At 47.3% G+C, this 19,184-nt stretch overlaps 1 protein-coding gene across 1 annotated transcript in view; it reads left to right on the top strand.

Annotated features, from left to right (window-relative positions):
• Nucleotides 1-19,184, top strand: part of NOL4L (nucleolar protein 4 like) — a 142,688-nt gene that overhangs the window by 97,635 nt on the left and 25,869 nt on the right. Inside the window, 1 exon segment of the mRNA XM_087962334.1 lies at nucleotides 10,668-10,809. Within this exon segment, the coding sequence (XP_087818460.1) occupies nucleotides 10,668-10,809 (142 nt within the window).

Below are 19,184 nucleotides of genomic sequence, written 5' to 3' on the forward strand. Positions count from 1 at the left end.
GCAAGCGAGCGCCTGCCCTCCCCCCTCCCCCTTGGCGCTTCCAGGATCCAGGACCAGGTTGGGATCTACTACTAGGGGGAAAAGCAGGACGGGAGGGGGGGAGAAACCCACCTTCTGTTTCTGCTTCTGCTGTTTTCCTGATCTGGAAAACATTCGGAGAAGGATAGTGTGGAGCCAGGCAGGGCATGTGCCAAGGTTTTTGCCCAGGGAGGGAAGGGGAAACCCAGGCAGGCATGGTGTGTGTGTGTGTGTTTGTGTGTGTGTGTGTGATGGGTGGAGGGATGCCAGGGGAGGTCCGGGGAAGAAAAGGAAGTTTCTAAGCCCTTGCAAAATGCTGGGATTTCAGAACGACCCCTGGAAGCCCAAGCCAAAGGAAGCATCTCTTGTTCCCACCCACCCACCCAAATTTGTTGGTGCAAGCATGCACAAGTGTGCAAAGGCTGGGGAAGCGGGGGAGAGGAGGACTTTGGGGAGCCAGCCATTCCCTCTCGAAGGCCCGATTGGGGGGAAAAAATAAAAAAATAAACTCCAGATTGTTTCGGAAGGGGCCAGCCGTGACTTCCTCCCGTTTCCAAAAAGGTTGAGAAAGCGGCTCCATATATATTGTTTTGGAAGTTCGTTTTTATTTCAAGGGCTTGAGAGCAAGAGAGTCTCGTGCCTCCCCACTCCACCCCAGCTGGAGAGGAAGGTTCACGGCTGGCTCCCCCGCAGACCCTCCTCTGGATGGTAGGAATGGCGCCGGGTGGGCGAGGATGCACCAAGGCTGGATTGTTCAAAGTCTAGGAATAAAGGGGAATATTTTGTGAGTCAGGATTGAAATGAAGAATGCTTGGGGCGACTCGGAGCTGGCTGGTTTTCTTCCAGAAGTCTCAGGATTCAACCAGGGAACATCATCAGTGCTAGAAGGGGAGAGGAGAGGCGAAGGAAGGAAGGAAGGAAGGAAGGAAGGAAGGAAGGAAGGAAGGAAGGAAGGAAGGAAGGAAGGAAGGAAGGAAGGAAGGAAGGAGGGAGGAGGGAGGAGGGAGGAGGAAGGAAGGAGGGAGGAGGGAGGAAGGAAGGAAGGAAGGAAGGAAGGAAGGAAGGAAGGAAGGACAGAAGGAAGGACTGTGGGGTCCTTGGTGGTCTCTGAGCTTGGCGCTTTTCTTGCAGACATTTCCTGACCCAACTAGGTAACATCATCAGTGCTAGAAGGGAGGGAGGTTTGTGGTGGTGGTGGTGGTGGAGGAGGAGGAGGAGGAGGAGGAGGAGGAGGAGGAGGAGGAGGACTGTAAGGTCCTTGGTGCTCTCTGAACTTGGCTGTTTTCTTGCAGATGTTTCATGGCCCAACTAGGGAACATCATCACTGCTAGAAGGGAGAGGAGAGGCGAAGGAGGGAGGAAAGAAGGAAGGAAGGAGGGAAGGGAGAAAGGAAGGAAGGAAGGAAGGAAGGAAGGAAGGAAGGAAGGAAGGAAGGAAGGAAGGAAGGAAGGAAGGAAGGAAGGAAGGAAGGAAGGAAGGAAGGAAGGACGGACTGTGGGGTCCTTGGTGCTCTCTAAGCTGGGTGGTTTTCTTGCAGATGTTTCATGGCCCAACTAGGGAACATCTTCAGTGCTAGAAGGGAGGAGGGTTTGCAGGGAGGAGAGGTTGGAAGAAGAAGAAGAAGAACAGAAGAAGTGGAGGAGGAGGAAGTGGAGGAGGAGGAAGAGGAGGAGAAATGGAAGAGGAAAAGGAAGAGCAGAAGGAGGGGGAGAATGATTGTTGGGGTCCTTGGTGGACTCTGAACCTAGTGGCTTTCTTGCAGACATTTCATGACCCAACTAGATAACATCATCAGTGCTAGAAGGGAGAGGAGAGGCGAAGGAGGGAGGGAGGAAGGAAGGAAGGAAGGACAGAAGGACGGACTGTGGATTCCTTGGTGCTCTCTCAGCTTGGTGGTTTTCTTGCAGACATTTTATTACCCAACTAGGGAACGTCATCAAGGCTGGAAGGGAATAAGGTTTGGGAGGGGGCAGGAGGAGGAGGAACTGTGGGTTCCTTGGCCTCTGAGCTTGGTGCTTTTCCTGGGTAGCATCGTCAGTGCTAGAAGCGAGTAAGGTTTGTGGAGACGTCCTTGACACTCTCTGAGCTTGGTGGTTTTCTTGCAGTTGTTTCATTACCGATGATCCAAAGGTGCCTTTTTTCCCCCCCTCAAAGGCAACTGGACTTCCTTGTTTTTTTCTATGAAGACGTTTCACTTCTCATCCAAGAAGCTTCTTCCGTTCTGACTAGGATGGTGAGGAAGGGAAGGATTTATATTCCTTGCAGACCTGCTGGTTATTTGCCTCCTTTTAGCGGGTTGTTGAGGCCACTTGGATATTTATCTGTGGTCCTCGGGGTCACCCGAGTGGTGCAAAATGGGTGTGGAGCCTTCTTGGCTGTGTTGTAGACTTGGAGGTAGATGATTATAGAATAACAAAGAGTTGGAAGGGACCTTGGAGGTCTTCTAGTCCAACCCCTGGCCAAGCAGGAGACCCTGACAGAATTACAGGTCGTATTCCCTCCCCTTCTGTCGAGAGAGGGCTGTTCAATGTGGACCTAGGTGGCCTCTTGGACGTAGACCATCTCTTGGGAAGGATTGCAGACTTCCATCTCTCCCCCCCCCCTCTCCTCCGCGCACCATCCAGTCAGAGCCGAAGAAGCTTCTCGGAGGAGGAGCAAAACGTCTTCCCAGAAAGTCCAGTTGCCTCCTGAAAAAAAAAAAAAGCTCCTTTGGGACCACTGTGACCTGGATGACGGAGACGCTCCGTAGAAGGCCCTTTGCATTGGGTGCGGCTTCTCAGGGGGGGCCCTGGAAGCTTTTGGGCAGGGGGGGGGCTCTGGTCCGTCCCCCCCCATCATTGGAGGTTTTTAAGAAGAGAACTGGAGAGCTATTTTTTTTTCTGAAATGGCACCAGGGCTTCCTGCCTGAGTAGGGGGGCTGGACTAGAAGACCTCTAAGGTCCCTTCCAACCCTTGTTATTCTGCAATTCTGTAGGGGGTCTTGTGCCTGAGCAGGGGGTTGTACTAGAAGACCTCTTAAGGTCCCTTCCATCCCTTGTTGTTCTGTAATTCTGTCAGGGTCTCCTGCTTGAGCAGGGGGGCTGGACTAGACGACTTCTTAAGGTCCCTTCCAACCCTTATTATTCTGTATTCTAACGGGGTTGGACTAGAAGACCTCTTAAGGTCCCTTCCAACTCTTTGTTGTTCTGTAATTCCGTCAGGGTCTCCTACTTGAGCAGGGGGCTGGACTAGAAGACCTCTTAAGATCCCTTCCAACCCTTGTTATTCTGTATTCTAATGGGGTTGGACTAGAAGACCTCTTAAGATCCCTCCCAACCCTTGTTGTTCTGCAATTCTGTCAGGGTCTCCCGCTTGAGCAGGGGGTTGGACTAGAAGACCTCTTAAGGTCCCTCCCAACCCTTATTATTCTGTATTCTAACGGGTTGGACTAGAAGACCTCTTAAGATCCCGCCCAACCCTTGGTTCTGCAATTCTGTCAGGGGTCTCCTGCTTGAGCAGGGGGCTGGACTAGACGACCTCCAGGGTCCCTTCCAATCCTCTCCTCCTACGTTCCGCGTTCCTTTTTGCCTCTTCCGCTGCCGCCGGCAGTTTTGCAATCTCGTGGCTGACCTTTCCAGCTCTGGATGGTGTCCAAGGCCCTCGCCTCCGAGCTCTGGGGGGGAGGGGGGCAGGGAGGGGCGGGGAGGGAAAGAGAGAGAGAGAGAGAGGGAGGGAGGAGGGTGAAATGTGACTATATCTCCTCCCTTGCAAGCCAGCCTCTGCCTGCCGGAGTGGGAGGCAGGAATGCAATCCATGCCATAGGAAGCGCGTGGCAAGGGATGCCAGGCGAGGCGGCTCTCCTTGACCTTTGAGAGGGCGGTGCCACTTCTTCCTTCCTCCCAAGCCAGCGAAAATCCACCGGGGCCTCCAGGCTGGGCGCCACCTGCTCGCCCAGGGCCCTGAAGGCTGGAGCAGAAGCCGAAAATCGGACCCGGCAAGGGAAGGCTCCCCGGTGCGCATGAGCCCGATCTCCACCCTACGGTTTGCCCAGTGGCAGCCCCGGCTCGAACTCAATATTATTCAGAATTCCTCATTAGGTTAAATCAGGGGGTCCCCCAACCTTGGCCCCCTTTTAAGGCTTGCGGACTTCGACTCCCCGAAGAAGTTAAACCCGCATCTCTTTGGGGCCCAGAAACTTGGCAAAGTTTAGGAATGACGGTTCCCCAACCTTGGCCCCCTTTTAAGGCTTGTGGACTTCAACTCCCAGAATTCTCCAGCCAGCATAGTTGAGGCTGGGGGTGGGGGGGATTGTGGGATGTCCAATTGGGGGTAAGAGGGAGGGGCTATTCAGGGAAGGGGGGGTTGCTGCTTTTACGCCTGGGGTTCCTTCTTAGAGCGGGGGTCTCCAAGCTTGGCCCCTGGAAGGCTTGTGGACTTCGACTCCCAGAATTCCTCAGCTGGCATAGCTTAAACTCTCTTGCGATCCCTTCCTCTGCAATCTCTCCTTTTTGGGGAGATAGGAGAAAAAGAAACAGACGTGGCTGGCTGAGGAATTCTGGGAGTGGAAGCCCACCAGTCTTCAAGTGGCCAAGTTTGGAGTCCTCTGGGTTAAAGGGTTAAAAAAAAAAGAAAGCTGGGAATTTTAAAAAAAGTCAATGGAGTAAAAAAAATGGAGCTACCTTAAGATATATATATGAATAGATAAACTTACAAACATTAAATTAGATCCTGACAAATTCTGCAGTGTTTTCTAATTGAACTTAGAATAATCACTCAGGCTTCTGTGTTAGGAAGGAAGGAAGGAAGGAAGGAAGGAAGGAAGGAAAGGAAAGGAAGGAAGGAAGGAAAGGAAGGAAAGGAAAGGAAAGAAAGAAAGGAAAGGAAAGAAGAGAAAGAAAAGAAAGAAAAAGAGAAAGAAAAGAAAGAAAGAAAAGAAAGAAAGAGAGAAAGAAAGAGAAAGAAAGAAAGAGAAAGAAAGAAAGAAAGAAAAAGAGAAAGAAAAGAGAGAGAAAGAAAGAAAAGAAAGAGAGAAAGAAAGAAAGAGAAAGAAAAGAAAAGAAAGAGAGAGAGAAAGAAAGAAAGAAAAAGAAAAGGAAAGGAAAGAGAGAGAGAAAAGAAAGAAGAAAGAAAGAAAGAAAAAGAAAGAAAAAGAAAGAGAAAGAAAGAAAAGAAAGAAAAAGAAAAGAAAAGAAAGAAAGAGAAAGAAAGAGAAAGAAAGAAAAGAGAAGAAAGAAAAAGAAAAGGAAAAAGAAAGAGAGAAAGAAAGAAAGAAAGAGAGAGAGAAGAGAAAGAAAGAAAAGAAAGGAAAGGAAAGAAAGAAAAGAAAGAAAGAAAGAAAGAAAAGAAAGAAAAAGAAAGGAAAGAAAAGAAAGAAAGAGAAAGAAAGAAAAGAGAAAAAGAAAGAGAAAGAGAAAGGAAAGGAAAGGAAAGAGAGAGAGAAAGAAAGAAAGAAAGAAAAAGAAAAGGAAAGAGAGAGAAAGAAAGAAAGGAAGGAAAAGGAAGGAGAGGAAAGAAAGAAAGAAGAAAGGAAGGAAGGAAGGAAGGAAAATATTTATTGATGCTCACATTGTGTACAGGCCTTCATGTGAACATTCTGGAATGGGAAAAGAGATGTCATTATCAGTTTTAGCAGCTCATATCATGAGACAAACCACCTTCCTCGCTGGAGCACCATTTGTCTGAAATGGGAATAGGGTCTCCTGCCTGAATATAGGGGGTTGGACTAGAGGACCTCCGAGGCCCCTTCCAGCTCTTGTTATTCTACGTTCTATGTTCTTTGCTGCTTCTAACACACCCGGTGGGGGGTTAGGGGGCTTCCGTCCTCCCAAAGGATGGCTTTGAAGTTTTCTAGTGAAAAGAAGGACCGGGGGTGGACACGATAGCGGGGTTCCAAAATTTGAGGGGCTGCCCCAAAGAAGAGGGGGGGGTCAAGCTATTCTCCAGAGCCCCTGAAGGCAGGACAAGAAGCAACAGGTGGAAAGTAACCCGGGAGAGAGGAGCAACCTGGGATTAAGGAGGAATTTTCTGACAGTGGAAAGAATTAACCGGTGGAACTGCTTGCCACCAGAAGTTGTGGGTGCACTGGAGATTTTTAAAGAAAAGACTGGACAACCATTTGTCTGACATGGTCTAGGATTTCCGGCTTGCACGGGGGGGTTGGACTAGAAGACCTCTTAAGGTCCCTTTCAACTCTCCTCCTTCTGTTCTATTTATCCCCAAAGCACCTGTGTGTGCAGGACAAGAATTAATGAACGGAAACTAACCAAGGGGAGAAGCAATTTGGAATTAAGGAGAAGCTTCCTATGAGTGAGGACAGTTAACCAGTGGAACTGCTTGCCACCAGAAGTTGCGAATGCTCCAACCCTGGAGGTTTTCAAGGAGAGACTTGTCTGACACGGTCTTAGGATTTCCTGCTTGCACAGAGGGTTGGACTAGAAGACCTCCAGGGTCCCTTCCAGCTCTTGTTATTCTGTTAAGGGCACCCACAGAGAATGTGGAAAGGTGTTTGTGAGGATACCTGAGTCCCTTTGGCATCGTCAGACGACGACGCGTCCCAGCCAGAGGGCAGGTGCCAGCCAGGTGCCAGGATTTGGGGGTGGGCACAGGACTGGGGGACACGGATGTTTTTATTGTTTTAACTTTTCTTTTCTTTTTTTAAAAATGTTTTATAATGTTGGCTTTGTAAGCCCCTGGATTTGCTTGGTTGACTTGGGCGGTTACGAAACCGAATAAATAAATTGCAGGTTGTCCTCAGCTTACGACGGCAACTGAGCCCAGAGCTTCCATTGCAAAGCGAGGCAGCTGTTTAAGCGAGTTTTGCCCCCTTTGACAACCTCTCTTGCCACGGATCACTGTGGTCGTTAAGTGAGTAACGCGGTCCTTAAGTGAATCTGGTTCCCCCCTTTGACTTTGCTGGTCAGAAGAAGGTCGCAAAATGACACACAAACCCCCGCTGCTCTGGGATGCTGCAACGGTCATAAATGTGAGTCCGTGGCCGAGCATCTGAACATAAATCACAGGTACGATGGTCGGTAAGTGAAAAACGGTCAGGTGGCTTTTTTCAGTGCCATTCCGACCTCGAGCGGCTGCTAAACAAATCGTCGTAAGTGGAATCACCCACACTTCTCCGCTTTGTTTCTTGGAAGGGACCCTGGAGGTCTTCTAGTCTAGCCCTCTGCTCAAGCAGGGAGACCCTGACAGAATTAGAGAATAACAAGGGTGGGAAGGGACCCTGGAGGTCATCTAGTCCAACCCCTTACTCAAGCAGGGAGACCCTGACAGAATTAGAGAATAACAAGGGTGGGAAGGGACCCTGGAGGTCATCTAGTCCAACCCCCCCCTGCTCAAGCAGGAGACCCTGATAGAATTACAGAATAAGAAGGGTTGGAAGGGACCCTGGAGGTCATCTAGTCCAGCCCCTTACTGAAGCAGGGGACTCTAGAGAATTGAGAAAAGTGGTTGTCCAGTCTCCTTGCAAACCCCCAGTAATGGAGCACCCACAACTTCTGGTGGCAAGCAGTTCCACTGGTTCATTGTCCTCCCTGTTAGGAAGTTTCTCCCTAGTTCCAAGTTGCTTCTCTCCTGGATGAGTTCCCATCCGTCCGTCCTTCTCCTGCCTTCTGGTGCTTTGGAGAATAAGTTGACCCCCTTCCTCTTCTTTGGGGCGGCCCCTCAAATCCTGACACACACACACCCCCAGTCCTTTTTTCCTCTAGAACTGGCCATACCCAAAACCTGCAACCGTGTTCTTCTTCGTACGTTTTGGTCTCCAGGCCTTTATATCCGTCTTATTTAACCTCCTTTCTTCCAGCGTCGTTGCAATAAACCTCGGAACTCTAGTGGTGATTAATAAGATATACATCAATGCGCAGAAATGATTAGACTGACTATGCTATTAAAAAGCAGGGAAGAAGAAGAAGAAGATTTTACAATAAGGAATACATGGCATAACTGGTTAAAAAAGAAGCGGAGTGAAAAATGTTTTGTAAATCGCAAAGAAGAATGTGATATATGACGTGTGTGTGTGTGTATGTATGTATGTGTATTTGTGTGTATGTGTGTGTGTGTGTATGTGTGTATATATATATATATATATATATATTATATTTTCTTAAGTTTTATATATACATATATATTCATATATATATATTCCCATATATATATATTTATATATATATATATATCATGCCATCATCAGGCTTTGTATTGTGTTTGTGAGTCAGACTTTACAGTTGTTTCAGTTTTAATTTGTAAAGTCTGACTCATTTTCCACAATTGTAGAAGCCTTGATGGCAGATTTCTGCTGAAAGTTGCTACAACTTTTTGCAGAATCTACATGACTGCCAACAAGGAATAAATATATATATATATATATATATATATATATATATATATATATATATATATATATATGTGTGTGTGTGTGTATGTATGTGTGTATGTATGTATATATGTATATGTATATGTATGTATATATGTAAAGTAATGTAGATAGAAAAGTATTGCACTTTAATAGTAGGATAACAAGTAAGGAATTAGCAAATTAGCTATAAATGTACTTATGGGAAACGAACTTAATTGTTACTAAAGGATATGTACACTGCTATGATAGCGCTGTAAAATGTGAGAACTCGTTTCTCTTTGTTAAAAAATTTTTTTAAACTTTGAATAAACCAAATTTAAAAAATAAATAAAACAAAACCTTGGAACTCTTGCAAGCAGCCCCGGCTTGGGGTATAAACCATCCGGTGAAAACTCTCGGTCAACCTGGCTGCTCACAGCCTCTTAATGGCCGCGTCCGTCCGCCTGCCTTTTAAGTCCCCCCGCCCCTCTTCCCCCGCCGTCTGGCATTTCCCTGGTTATTCCCCTGGTCAGCTTCCCCGTGACGTCCATGCTTCTCAATCTGGATGCTCCGTGGCAGCTGATCCGGATAAGGACGCTTTAAAAAAATGGCTCTGGGCCGGCGGGCTTTTAAAAAAAAATTATGGCTATTTTTTTAAATTTGCTTTTTTTAGCAAGTTGAGTGGCTGCCGTGCCATGCTTTTAGGGATGGAGGTGTAAACAGCTCGGTTACAAAGGCTGTTAAGATGCACCTTTGTGGACAATTTTGCTCCTTTTCTATTATTACCTGGTCAGGTGCCAGCACCTTCCCCCTCTAGCTAGTTCTCTCCTCTCTCCTATCCATTTTTATCTTTCTCTTCTCTCTCTCCTCTTTATCTATCTCTTTCTCTCTCTCCATCCCTCTTCCTTCCTTCCGTTTTTCTCTCTTTCTCAAGCTAATTCTCTCCTCTCTCTCCCTTTTTATCTTTCTCTTCTCTCTCTCTGTTTCTCTCCTCTTTATCTATCTCTTTCTCTCTCTCTCCATCCCTCTTCCTTCCGTCCTTTTTTCTTTCTTTCTCTGACCCCTCTCTCTCTCTCTAGCTAGTTCTCTCCTCTTTCTCTCCTTTATCTTTCTCTCCTCTCTCTCTCTCTCTCTCTCTCTCTCTTTGTCTATCTCTTTCTCTCTTTTTCACCATCCCTTCCTTCCTTCCATTCTTTCTCCATTTTCTCTCTTTTAGCTAGTTCTCTCCTCTCCCTTTCTCTCCCTCTATCTTTTTATCTCTTCTCTTTCTATTTCTCTCCTTTCTTTCGCTATATCTTTCCCTCTCCCTCTCTCCCTTTCTTTATCCTTTTTCTTTCTTTTCTCTCTCTCTTCCTCTGGATAGTTCTCTCTGTTTCTCTTTTCTCTTTCTATTTCTTTCTCAATTTCCTCCCCCTCCCTCTCTTTCTTGATCTATCTTTTCTCTCTCTCATTCTGTTTATCTAATTCTCTGCTATCTCTTTCTCTTTATTTCTTTATCCTTTTTTCTTCCTCTTCCTCTTTCTATTTCTCTCTCCTCTCTCTCTCTCTCTCCCCTTCGTTCTTTTTTAAATCTGATTATTGATATTTGGCGGCCCAGCCAGGCCTACGAAGCAGCCATCTTCCCAGCTCGTATATCTTCCCGGCTCCCCGAGCAGAGATTCTCTCCCACGCTTTGGGTTATCAGCCCCGCAGCAAATGGATGCCGTCGTGGAAGAGCAGCGAAGGGCCGAGGGCTCACCTGGCTGCTGCGAGGAGGGAGGCCCTCAGGTGACACCCCCCCCCACCCCGCCCCCTTTCCCTGCCCTGTGGTGGCAGGTTGCTCACCTGCCTCCTGGGATCGTTCAAGAAGGCAGGCAGGATGGAAGAGAAGGGCTTCGAACTCTTTGCAGGTGTTGGGAGGGGAAGCTGGATTGTGTGTGTGTGTGTGTGTGTGTGTGTGGGTGCGCCCACCTTTCCCTCCTCTTCTTCTGGCCTCTTGCAGCCTAGATAGCCCCGTCTGGCCAGGATGCCCGGATGGAGGGGCGTGGCGGGGAGCTGCAACAATCTTGGGTTTTCCCCTTAATTACTTTCTGTTCTGCCTGGTTCCTTCTCTTTGTGTCTTCCAGCTGAGATTTTTTTGGGGGGGTGGGTGGGGAAAGGGAAGCTGCTACTGGGGGAAGAAGAGGAAGGGGGGGGTCCTCCATTCCTCCCCATCACCACCATCACCTGGTTTCTCCCCCACCCCCACCCCAAACCATCCTTCCTTCTGTTTAACCCTTTCTTCTTCTTTTCCTCCTTCTCCTTCTTCTTCTTCTCCTCCTCCTCCTCTCCCCCATTCCCCCCTTTCCAGGATGAGACCTCGGTGAGCAGCGAGGAGTTTGACATGAATGACTCCACATGGATGTCAGCTGATCAGCAGCTCCAGGCCAGTCTCAGCCCCCCCCAGGAGGAAACGATGCGAAGCCCCCAAAATATTCACAGCCAGGAGGATGGTGAGTGAGAGATGCGCCAAACCCCCCACCTCCCCTCCCCTTTCCCTCCAAGCCGAGGGGTGAGGGGTCCCAAACCGGCCCCAGGTAGCTTTCGACTTGCAAAGTTAAAAAACATCCCCGAAAAAAGCGACCAGGCCTCTCATTTAGGGCCGTGCCAGCATTTACGCCTGTCAGTCAAAATTCGGATGCTTGGATATGTAATATTTTTAAATATTTAATATTGGTATTTAAGGTGGTTCCAAGTATTTCCCTCACCCCTCCACCCCGCACGGGTCCTGGGGTCACCGTTGGTGACCTTTCCAGCTGGCCTCTGACAAGCAAAGATGGGGGAGACAGACTCACTTAATGACCCTGCGTCTCACTTAACAGTTTCTTAACAAACATGACAAGAATGGGTCCTAAACTTGGGTGTGACTCGCTGAACGACTGCCTGGCTTAGCAGTAGAAGTGCCTTGCGGTGCCATTTGTTAGTCATAAGTCGAGGAATGGAATGGAACGGAATAGAAGATAGAATAAGAATTTAGAATAGAATAGAATAGAATAGAATAGAATAGAATAGAGAAGACGAGAGGAGGAGAAGAGAAGAGAAAAGAGAAAATATGGAATGGAATGGAAAATAGAATAGAAAATAGAAAGTGAATAGAATAAAACAGAACAGAAGAGATAATAGGAATAGAATAAATAAGATAAAATAATAGAAATAGAATAGATAATAAAAATAGAATAGAATAGATAATAGGAATAGAATAGAATAGAATAGGATTAGAGAGAAGAGAAATAGAGAGAAGAGAAGAGAAAATATGGAATGGAAAATAGAATAGAAAATAGAATAGAATAGAAAATGAACAGAATAAGAATTCAGAACAGCAGAACAGAATAGAATAAACAGAGTTTGAAGGGACCTTGGAGGTCTTCTAGTCTAACTCCTGCTCAAGCAGGAAACCCTATATACCATTTCAGACAATGGTTGTCCTGACTATCTTGAAGCTTGTTCCTAAGCAGATCAGAAGTGATCCTGCAATTAAAAGCTTTAAAAACCCTTATTTCTTCATGCAAAGAAGCAAGTTGGAGATTTTAGTGCAGTGAGAGAGGGATAGACACACACACAAACACTCATGTGGTATCTGCTGGCCGTTCTTCTGATTAACACTTAAGCCCTCAACTTAATGACCACAATTGAGCCCAACATTTCTGTTGCTAAGTGAGACTGCCATCGTAAATACGAGTCAGTTGCCAAAACGTCTGAATTTTGATTATGTGACCACGGGGATGCGGTGACGGTCATAAGTGTGAAAAAAAAAACCCGGTCATAAGTCCCTATTTTCAGGGCCAGTATAACTTTAAACGGTCACTTTAAACGAATTCTTGTAAGTTGAGGACTATCTGTAGCTACCGTGACTATATTTTCTCAGAGAAGATAAAGGAGAATCCTGAAAAAAGCAGCCAACTTGAAAGAGGGTTAAGAATGACAGCAGAAAACAAAACAAAAGAAAAAATAGAATTGTTCGTGTTTGTAATTTTGCTTCGTGAAGGGAAAAATTCAAGGGTCAAACCGAGAAAAAGTACGCAAACAAGCATTTTTCTAACTAAAGGCTAACTTTCTGAAATAAAAAGATGATGATGATAATTAATAATAATAATAATAATAATAATAACAACAACAACAACAACTACAACTACTACTGAAGGCTTTATTTTGGCTGCTCAAGAACAAGCCTTAGCCACAAATTGCATGAAGGCAAAGATTCAGCATGTCACCACCAACAGCAAATGTCGCCTCTGTAAAGAGAAAGATGAAACAGTTGACCATTTAATCAGTGAGTGCAGCAAAATTTCACAAACTGACTACCCAGAACACCATCACCGAGTTGCTAAAATCATTCACTGGAAACTGTGCCAAAAGTCTGGATTTGAGTAGAGTAGCAATTACTGGGAATATCAGGTGGAGAAGGTTCTGGAGAATGAAAAAGTCCAGATCTTGTGGGACTTCAGAATTCAGACTGACAGGCACTTGGCCCACAACACACCTGACATAACAGTAGTTGAAGAGAAAAAGGTTTGGTTCATTGACATTGCAATACCTGGTAAGGCACGAATTGTAGACACGCAGCGAGATTAAATCACAGGGTATCGGGACTTACAAATTGAAGTTGAGCGACTTTATAAAAAGAAATTGTGTGTTATCCCAATTGTGATTAGAGCCCTAGGAGCCATACCTAAAGGGCTGCCTCGCTATATGGAAATCCTGAATTTATCAGACTTGAATACCCTGATTCTAACAAAAATACCACCCTACTTGGAACGGCTTATATCCTCCGACGCTACCTGAACAGTTCCTAGGTCCTTGGTTAGGACTCGAGCTGTTGAGCTACCAACCAGCCCCAAAGGCTGTGAATCTCACTAAAGATATAACAACAACAACAAAAACAACAACAACAACAACAACACATTTGGTCACAGGGAGGAATCAGCACAGCTGAAGCTGGATGGAGTCTCTTCAGGCTACAGAAGGAGCGGGGAAACTGTAATCAGAAATTGTGCAGATCAGGAAAAAGTCTTCATTTACTCTGTTCTTTGATATATTATATTTAGAATATATAGATTGGAGTTTTTCTGGCAGGCAATCCTCGGAAAATAATTCCAGTGCTGCAATGCAGAGGTGTTATTTTCAAAAATGGACACAATGCAATGACAATAGCAAAACTATATATGTGCTGTTTTGTGATTTAATGCACTGTTTCTCAGACCTCTGGTACACTTTAAGATGGGTGGACTTCAACTCCCAGAAGTTGATCCACCCATCTTAAAGTGGCCAAGTTGGATAAGGATTGTTGTAACACTTCCAGAGTTTTGACAGCTGTAGGTTCACACAACACTCTGAATGAGATTGAGCCTGGGTGATTGGTCTTCAGGGCACTTTAGGCAAATCAGGTGTGGTTGTGCGAATATCTGGGGAATTGTGGGAGTTGAAGGCCACTGTTCTTAAAGTGTGCTAAAGATTATTCTAGCCCTTCCAGAGTTTTGATAGCTGAGTTCACACAACACTCTGAATGCGAATGAGACTGGGTTGTTGGTCTTTTGAGGACAGACCAGTGTGGTTGTGCGAATGAAGCCTGGCTGGGGAATTCTGGGAGTTGAAGTCCAGGCATCTTAAAATTGCTAACGTTGAGAAACAGTCTACAATAACTGAATTCAGAGATTCTGGATATGACTGTGGAGGGCAAACCGAGTTTCCGCCAACACTTTCCACATTTTATTAAAAGGGGAAACTGTTGTTGGAAAAGAAGCTACCAGATTCCTTCTGAAACCGTGATTCAATAAACTAAGGATTAGCTTAGGTATAATTTTCTTCACCTCTAGCTTTCTGAAAGTGGGTTCAGAGTTGCCTTGAGCAGCGTGATAGGCAGCGAATAATTTTGATAAATAAATGAGGTATTTGCCGTGAGATGGACAGCACATAAATTTGATGAGAAACACAACGACTGTGGCAAAAGAAAACAGAGGGAGTTCCAATAATAATAGGTGCCTTGGGTGCAATCCCAAAATATCCCACTGGAATATTATCGGCACTGACAAAATTCTCCATCGGTCAATTGCAAAAGTCAACTTGACTCGGAACAGCTTACATCCTGCGACGAGACCTCTTATTCCCATCAAACGTCCACATCGGCCTATCCCAGTTCTTTGGGAAGGACTCTATAGGTAGATAAAAATGCCAAATTGAGTTGGAACATCTGGCTGACTGTGTGATGAACCATAATAATAATAATAATAATAATAATAATAATAATAATAATAATAATAATAATAATACCATCGGCATTGACAAATTCACCACCTGTCAATTGCAAAAGGCAGCTTGACTTGGAACAGCTTACATCCTGCGATGAGACCTCTTAATCCCATCAAATGTGTCCACATCGGCCTATCCCAGTTCTTTGGGAAGGACTCTATAGGTAGATAAAAATGCCAAATCCACTTCAAACATCTGGCTGATGAACCAGAATAATAATACCGTTGGCATCGACGAATTCGCCACCAGTCAATTGCAAAAGGCAACTTTGGTTGGAAGAGCTGACATCCTGCAACAAAACCTCTAGCACCATCAAATGTCCACATCGGCCTCTCCCAGGACTCGATAGGTGGACACAAAATGCCAAATCCAGTCCGAACATCTGGCTGACTATAATCATCTGCACCCCCGCAGTTTGCCACATCCTTCTCCGGCTTGTGTTTGCACAAAGGCCAGGTGAAAATAATCAAGTTTGAAGACCCTGCTCTCTGAAGAAGGCTGTAACATTGAGAAAGATGGATGAGAAGAAGAGGATGACCAGTGGTCATTGACCACTGTGTGAAGAGGGATTCAATTACAAGGTGTCAGTTTCTGCTGTTCACGTGCTATTAGGGCTAACACAAGGGTGATGGGGGCACCATTAGAAGATGCGAAGGACATGGTTGGAGACAGCTCACCCTGGAGAAGTTCAATCCATATACTGTAGTTGCTAAGAAGTGACACTCACTCATCATCAATCCACGTCAAGACCAAACTCCTTTGAGAAGGCCAACATATTGGAGAAGGTGGAGGAGAAGAGAAGAGGAGAACCAGCAGCCAGGTGGGTGGACTCAGTTCTGGTGGTGATGGAGACACCACTGGAAGACTTGAGAGGCCAAGTTGAGGTCACCATGGAGAAAATCTACCTATATGGCCACCAAGAGTCAACGGTGACTTCATACTTGATGGCACATCATCAAGGGTGACAGTATATAAGAGCATGCAGTGGAGGTGGGAATCACCATTTGGAGACCTGAAGGACTTGGCTGTGGGCAGATCATCCTGAGAAGGTCAGTCCAAATAGGGATCATCAAGAGTCAACAATGAACTGGTGGAACATCAGTCAATCAGTGCAAAGACTCAGCTCTCTGGAGAAGTCTTCAGTGCTAGGAAAGGTGGAATGAAAGAGAAGAAGAATATGACCAGAAGCGAGACAGAGGGACGATGGATGGATGAAGACACCATTAGGAGATCTGAAGGGCCAAGTCGGGACAGATTACCATGGAGAAAAAACTAACTATGGGTCATCAAAAGTCAACAATGACTTCATAGTTGATGGCACATAATCAAGAGCAACGGTATATAAGATTATGCAGTTTGGGGGAGGGGTGGAGGCACCATTAAGACACCTGAAGGACCAGGTTGGCCACAGATTATCCTAGAGGACAATCTGTATGGTTGCTAAGAGTGACTTGATGGCACCATCGATCAATGTCAAGTGCACAATGTTGGGAAAAGTGGAAGGAAAGAGAAGAAGAGAAGGACCACCAACAACTGGATGGACTCACTTATAGTGATGATGGGGGCCACCTGTTCTGACCCAAACCTTGCTCCAAAGAAACAAACACGAAACAGAGGTAACAGCAAAACCTTTGAAGGATTCTCAACAAATTTCCGTTCCTTCCCGGTTAAAAGGCGGTTTCAAACTCATTGCCTCTGATAAGAACGAGCCTTGCCGAGGTGGTGCAAGGCTGCCAAGAACAACAGGTAAAGTTGCCAAGAAATAGTTCAAACACAAAAGAGTCTCCAAACACCAACTAAGAGAGTCTAAAAGTCCACAAGGCTCGAGTGCAAAAACGTCTTTGCTTCCTGCAAAGAACTCCGGTTTCTCAGCTGGCTTTTATCCCTTAAGGGAGGGGCCATTACCCTGCAGCCTTACTCCTGAGTCGCCCATGCTGCTGCAGCTTCTCTTTCCTTCCAGCAGCCCTGCACTGGGCACAGGCTCCTCGGGGGCCTCTTCCTCATTGCTGCCAGCCTCCACAATCTCCGAAGGCAGCACTCCACTCCCTGATGGTCCTGGCCCCATCCCTGCCTCCCATGCAGGCCCCTCACCTGATTCCTCGCTCTCCGAGTCCTCAGCCGTCTGCACCCGCTGCCGGCAAACCACAACACCCCCATTGGAGGATCAAGTTTAGGGACCAGATCATCATGGAGAACATCAATCTATGAGGTCACTAAGTGTCAACAAAGAACCGATGGCAAGGAATCAGTCAGCCATCTTGCACCATAACATTTCCCCTGAATGGACAGGCAGAAGAATAGAGTTGGAAGGAGCTTTCGGAGGTCTTCTAGTCCACCCCTTGGCCAGGCAGGAGATCCTAAACCATTCGGGACAAAGGTCTGTCCAATCTCATCTTGAAAACCCACCAGTGATGGAGCACCCACAACTTCCAATGGTTCTCGGGGTTGGGAAATTTCTTCTTGGCTCTAGGTTGGTTCTGAGCTTCCCCCCACTACACACGTGTGTGTTGCGCTGTCTGCGCACACACACACACACACACACACACACACACACACACACACACACACACAACAGGCCACGCAAGCAAGTACCATGTCTAAGGCTGCTGGGAACAGGGTATCTGTTATTATATTATAGGAGCCTTTGTGGCGCAGTGGTTAGAGTGCAGTACTGCAAGCTACTCCTACTGCAGTTTGGGCAGTTCAAATCCCACCAGGCTCCAGGTTGACTCAGCCTGCCTTCCTTCCTTCCTCCTTCCTTTTCTTCCTCCTCCCTCCCTCCCTCCCTCCTTCCTTCCTTCCTTCCTTTCTTCCTAAGGTTGACTCAGCCTTCCATCCTTCCAAGGTGGGTAAAAGGAAGACCCAGATGGTTGGGGGCAAGAGGCTGACTCTATAAACTGCTCAGAGAGGGCTCCTTCCTTCCTTCCTTCCTTCCTTCCTTCCTTCCTTCCTCCCTCCCTCCCTCCCTCCCCCCCCTCCCTCCCTCCTTCTCTCCTCCCTCCCTCCTTCTCTCTCCTTCCTTCCTTCTTTCCTTCCTTCCTTTCTTCCTTCCTTCCTTTCCTTCCTTCCCTTCCTTCCTCCCTCCCCTCCCTCCCTCCTTCTCTCCTCCCTCCCTCCCTCCTTCTCTCTCCTTCCTTCCTTCCTTCCTTCCTTCCTTCCTTCCTTCCTTCCTCCCTCCCTCCCCCCCCTCTTTCTCTCCTCCCTCCCTCCCTCCTTCTCTCTCCTTCCTTCCTTCCTTCCTTCCTTCCTTCCTTCCCTTCCTTCCTCCCTCCCCCTCCCTCCCTCCTTCTCTCCTCCCTCCCTCCCTCCTTCTCTCTCCCTTCCTTCCTTCCTTCCTTCCTTCCTTCCTTCCTCCCTCCCTCCCTCCCCTCCCTCTTTCTCTCCTCCCTCCCTCCCTCCTTCTCTCTCCCTTCCTTCCTTCCTTCCTTCCTTCCTTCCTTCCTTCCTCCCTCCCTCCCTCCCTCCCTCCCCCCTCCCTCCCTCCCTCCCTCCCTCCTTCTCTCCTCCCTCCCTCCCTCCTTCTCTCTCCTTTCTTCCTTCCTTCCTTCCTTCCTTTCCTTCCCTTCCTTCCTCCCTCCCCCTCCCTCCCTCCTTCTCTCCTCCCTCCCTCCCTCCTTCTCTCTCCTTCCTTCCTTCTTTCCTTCCTTCCTTTCCTTCCTTCCTTCCTTTCCTTTCCTTTCCTTTCCTTTCTAAGGTTGACTCAGCCTTCCACCCTTCCAAGGTGGGTAAAAGGAAGACCCAGATGGTTGGGGGCAAGAGGCTGACTCTATAAACCGCTTAGAGAGGGCTCCTTCCTTCCTTCCTCCCTCCCCCCTCCCTCCCTCCCTCCTCTCCTCCCTCCCTCCCTCCTTCTCTCTCCTTCCTTCCTTCTTTCCTTCCTTCCTTCCTTTCCTTCCTTCCCTTCCTTCCTCCCTCCCCCTCCCTCCCTCCTTCTCTCCTCCCTCCCTCCTTCTCTCTCCTTCCTTCCTTCTTTCCTTCCTTTCTTCCTTCCTTCCTCCCTCCCCCTCCCTCCTCTCCTCCCTCCCTCCCTCCTTCTCTCTCCTTCCTTCCTTCCTTCCTTTCCTTCCTTCCTTCCTTCCTTCCTTTCCTTTCCTTTCTAAGGTTGACTCAGCCTTCCACCCTTCCAAGGTGGGTAAAAGGAGGACCCAGGTGGTTGGAGGCAAGAGGCTGACTCTATAAACCGCTTAGAGAGGGCTCCTTCCTTCCTTCCTCCCTCCCCCCCCTCCCTCCCTCCCTCCCTCCTTCCTTCCTTCCTTCCTTCTAAAGGTTGACTCAGCTTTCTGTCCTTCTGAGGTCGCTAAAAGGAGGACCCAGATGGTTGGGGGCCAAAGGCTGACTCTAAACTGCTTAGAGAGGGCTGTAAAGCACTGTGAAAGCGGTATATAAGTCTAAGTGCTGTTGCTCTTGCTATCTGTGGTGCCAGGGCTGGGCAGGGAATAGCAGGTCCTACGCAGGATCAGAGTCCGGTCAGAGTCTCTCACTTTGCCCCCTCCCCCAGAGTTGTAGTGGGAGGGGCGAGAGGACAGGGGGCAGCCCGCAAGGGAGGGGGAGCTTGTGTGAACTTTGCCAAACTGCTTTCTTC

Source organism: Notechis scutatus, chromosome 3 (assembly GCF_049901735.1).
Source record: "Notechis scutatus isolate UNSWTSFEM ecotype Mainland chromosome 3, rNotScu1.2, whole genome shotgun sequence".
Classification (NCBI taxonomy): domain Eukaryota; kingdom Metazoa; phylum Chordata; class Lepidosauria; order Squamata; family Elapidae; genus Notechis; species Notechis scutatus.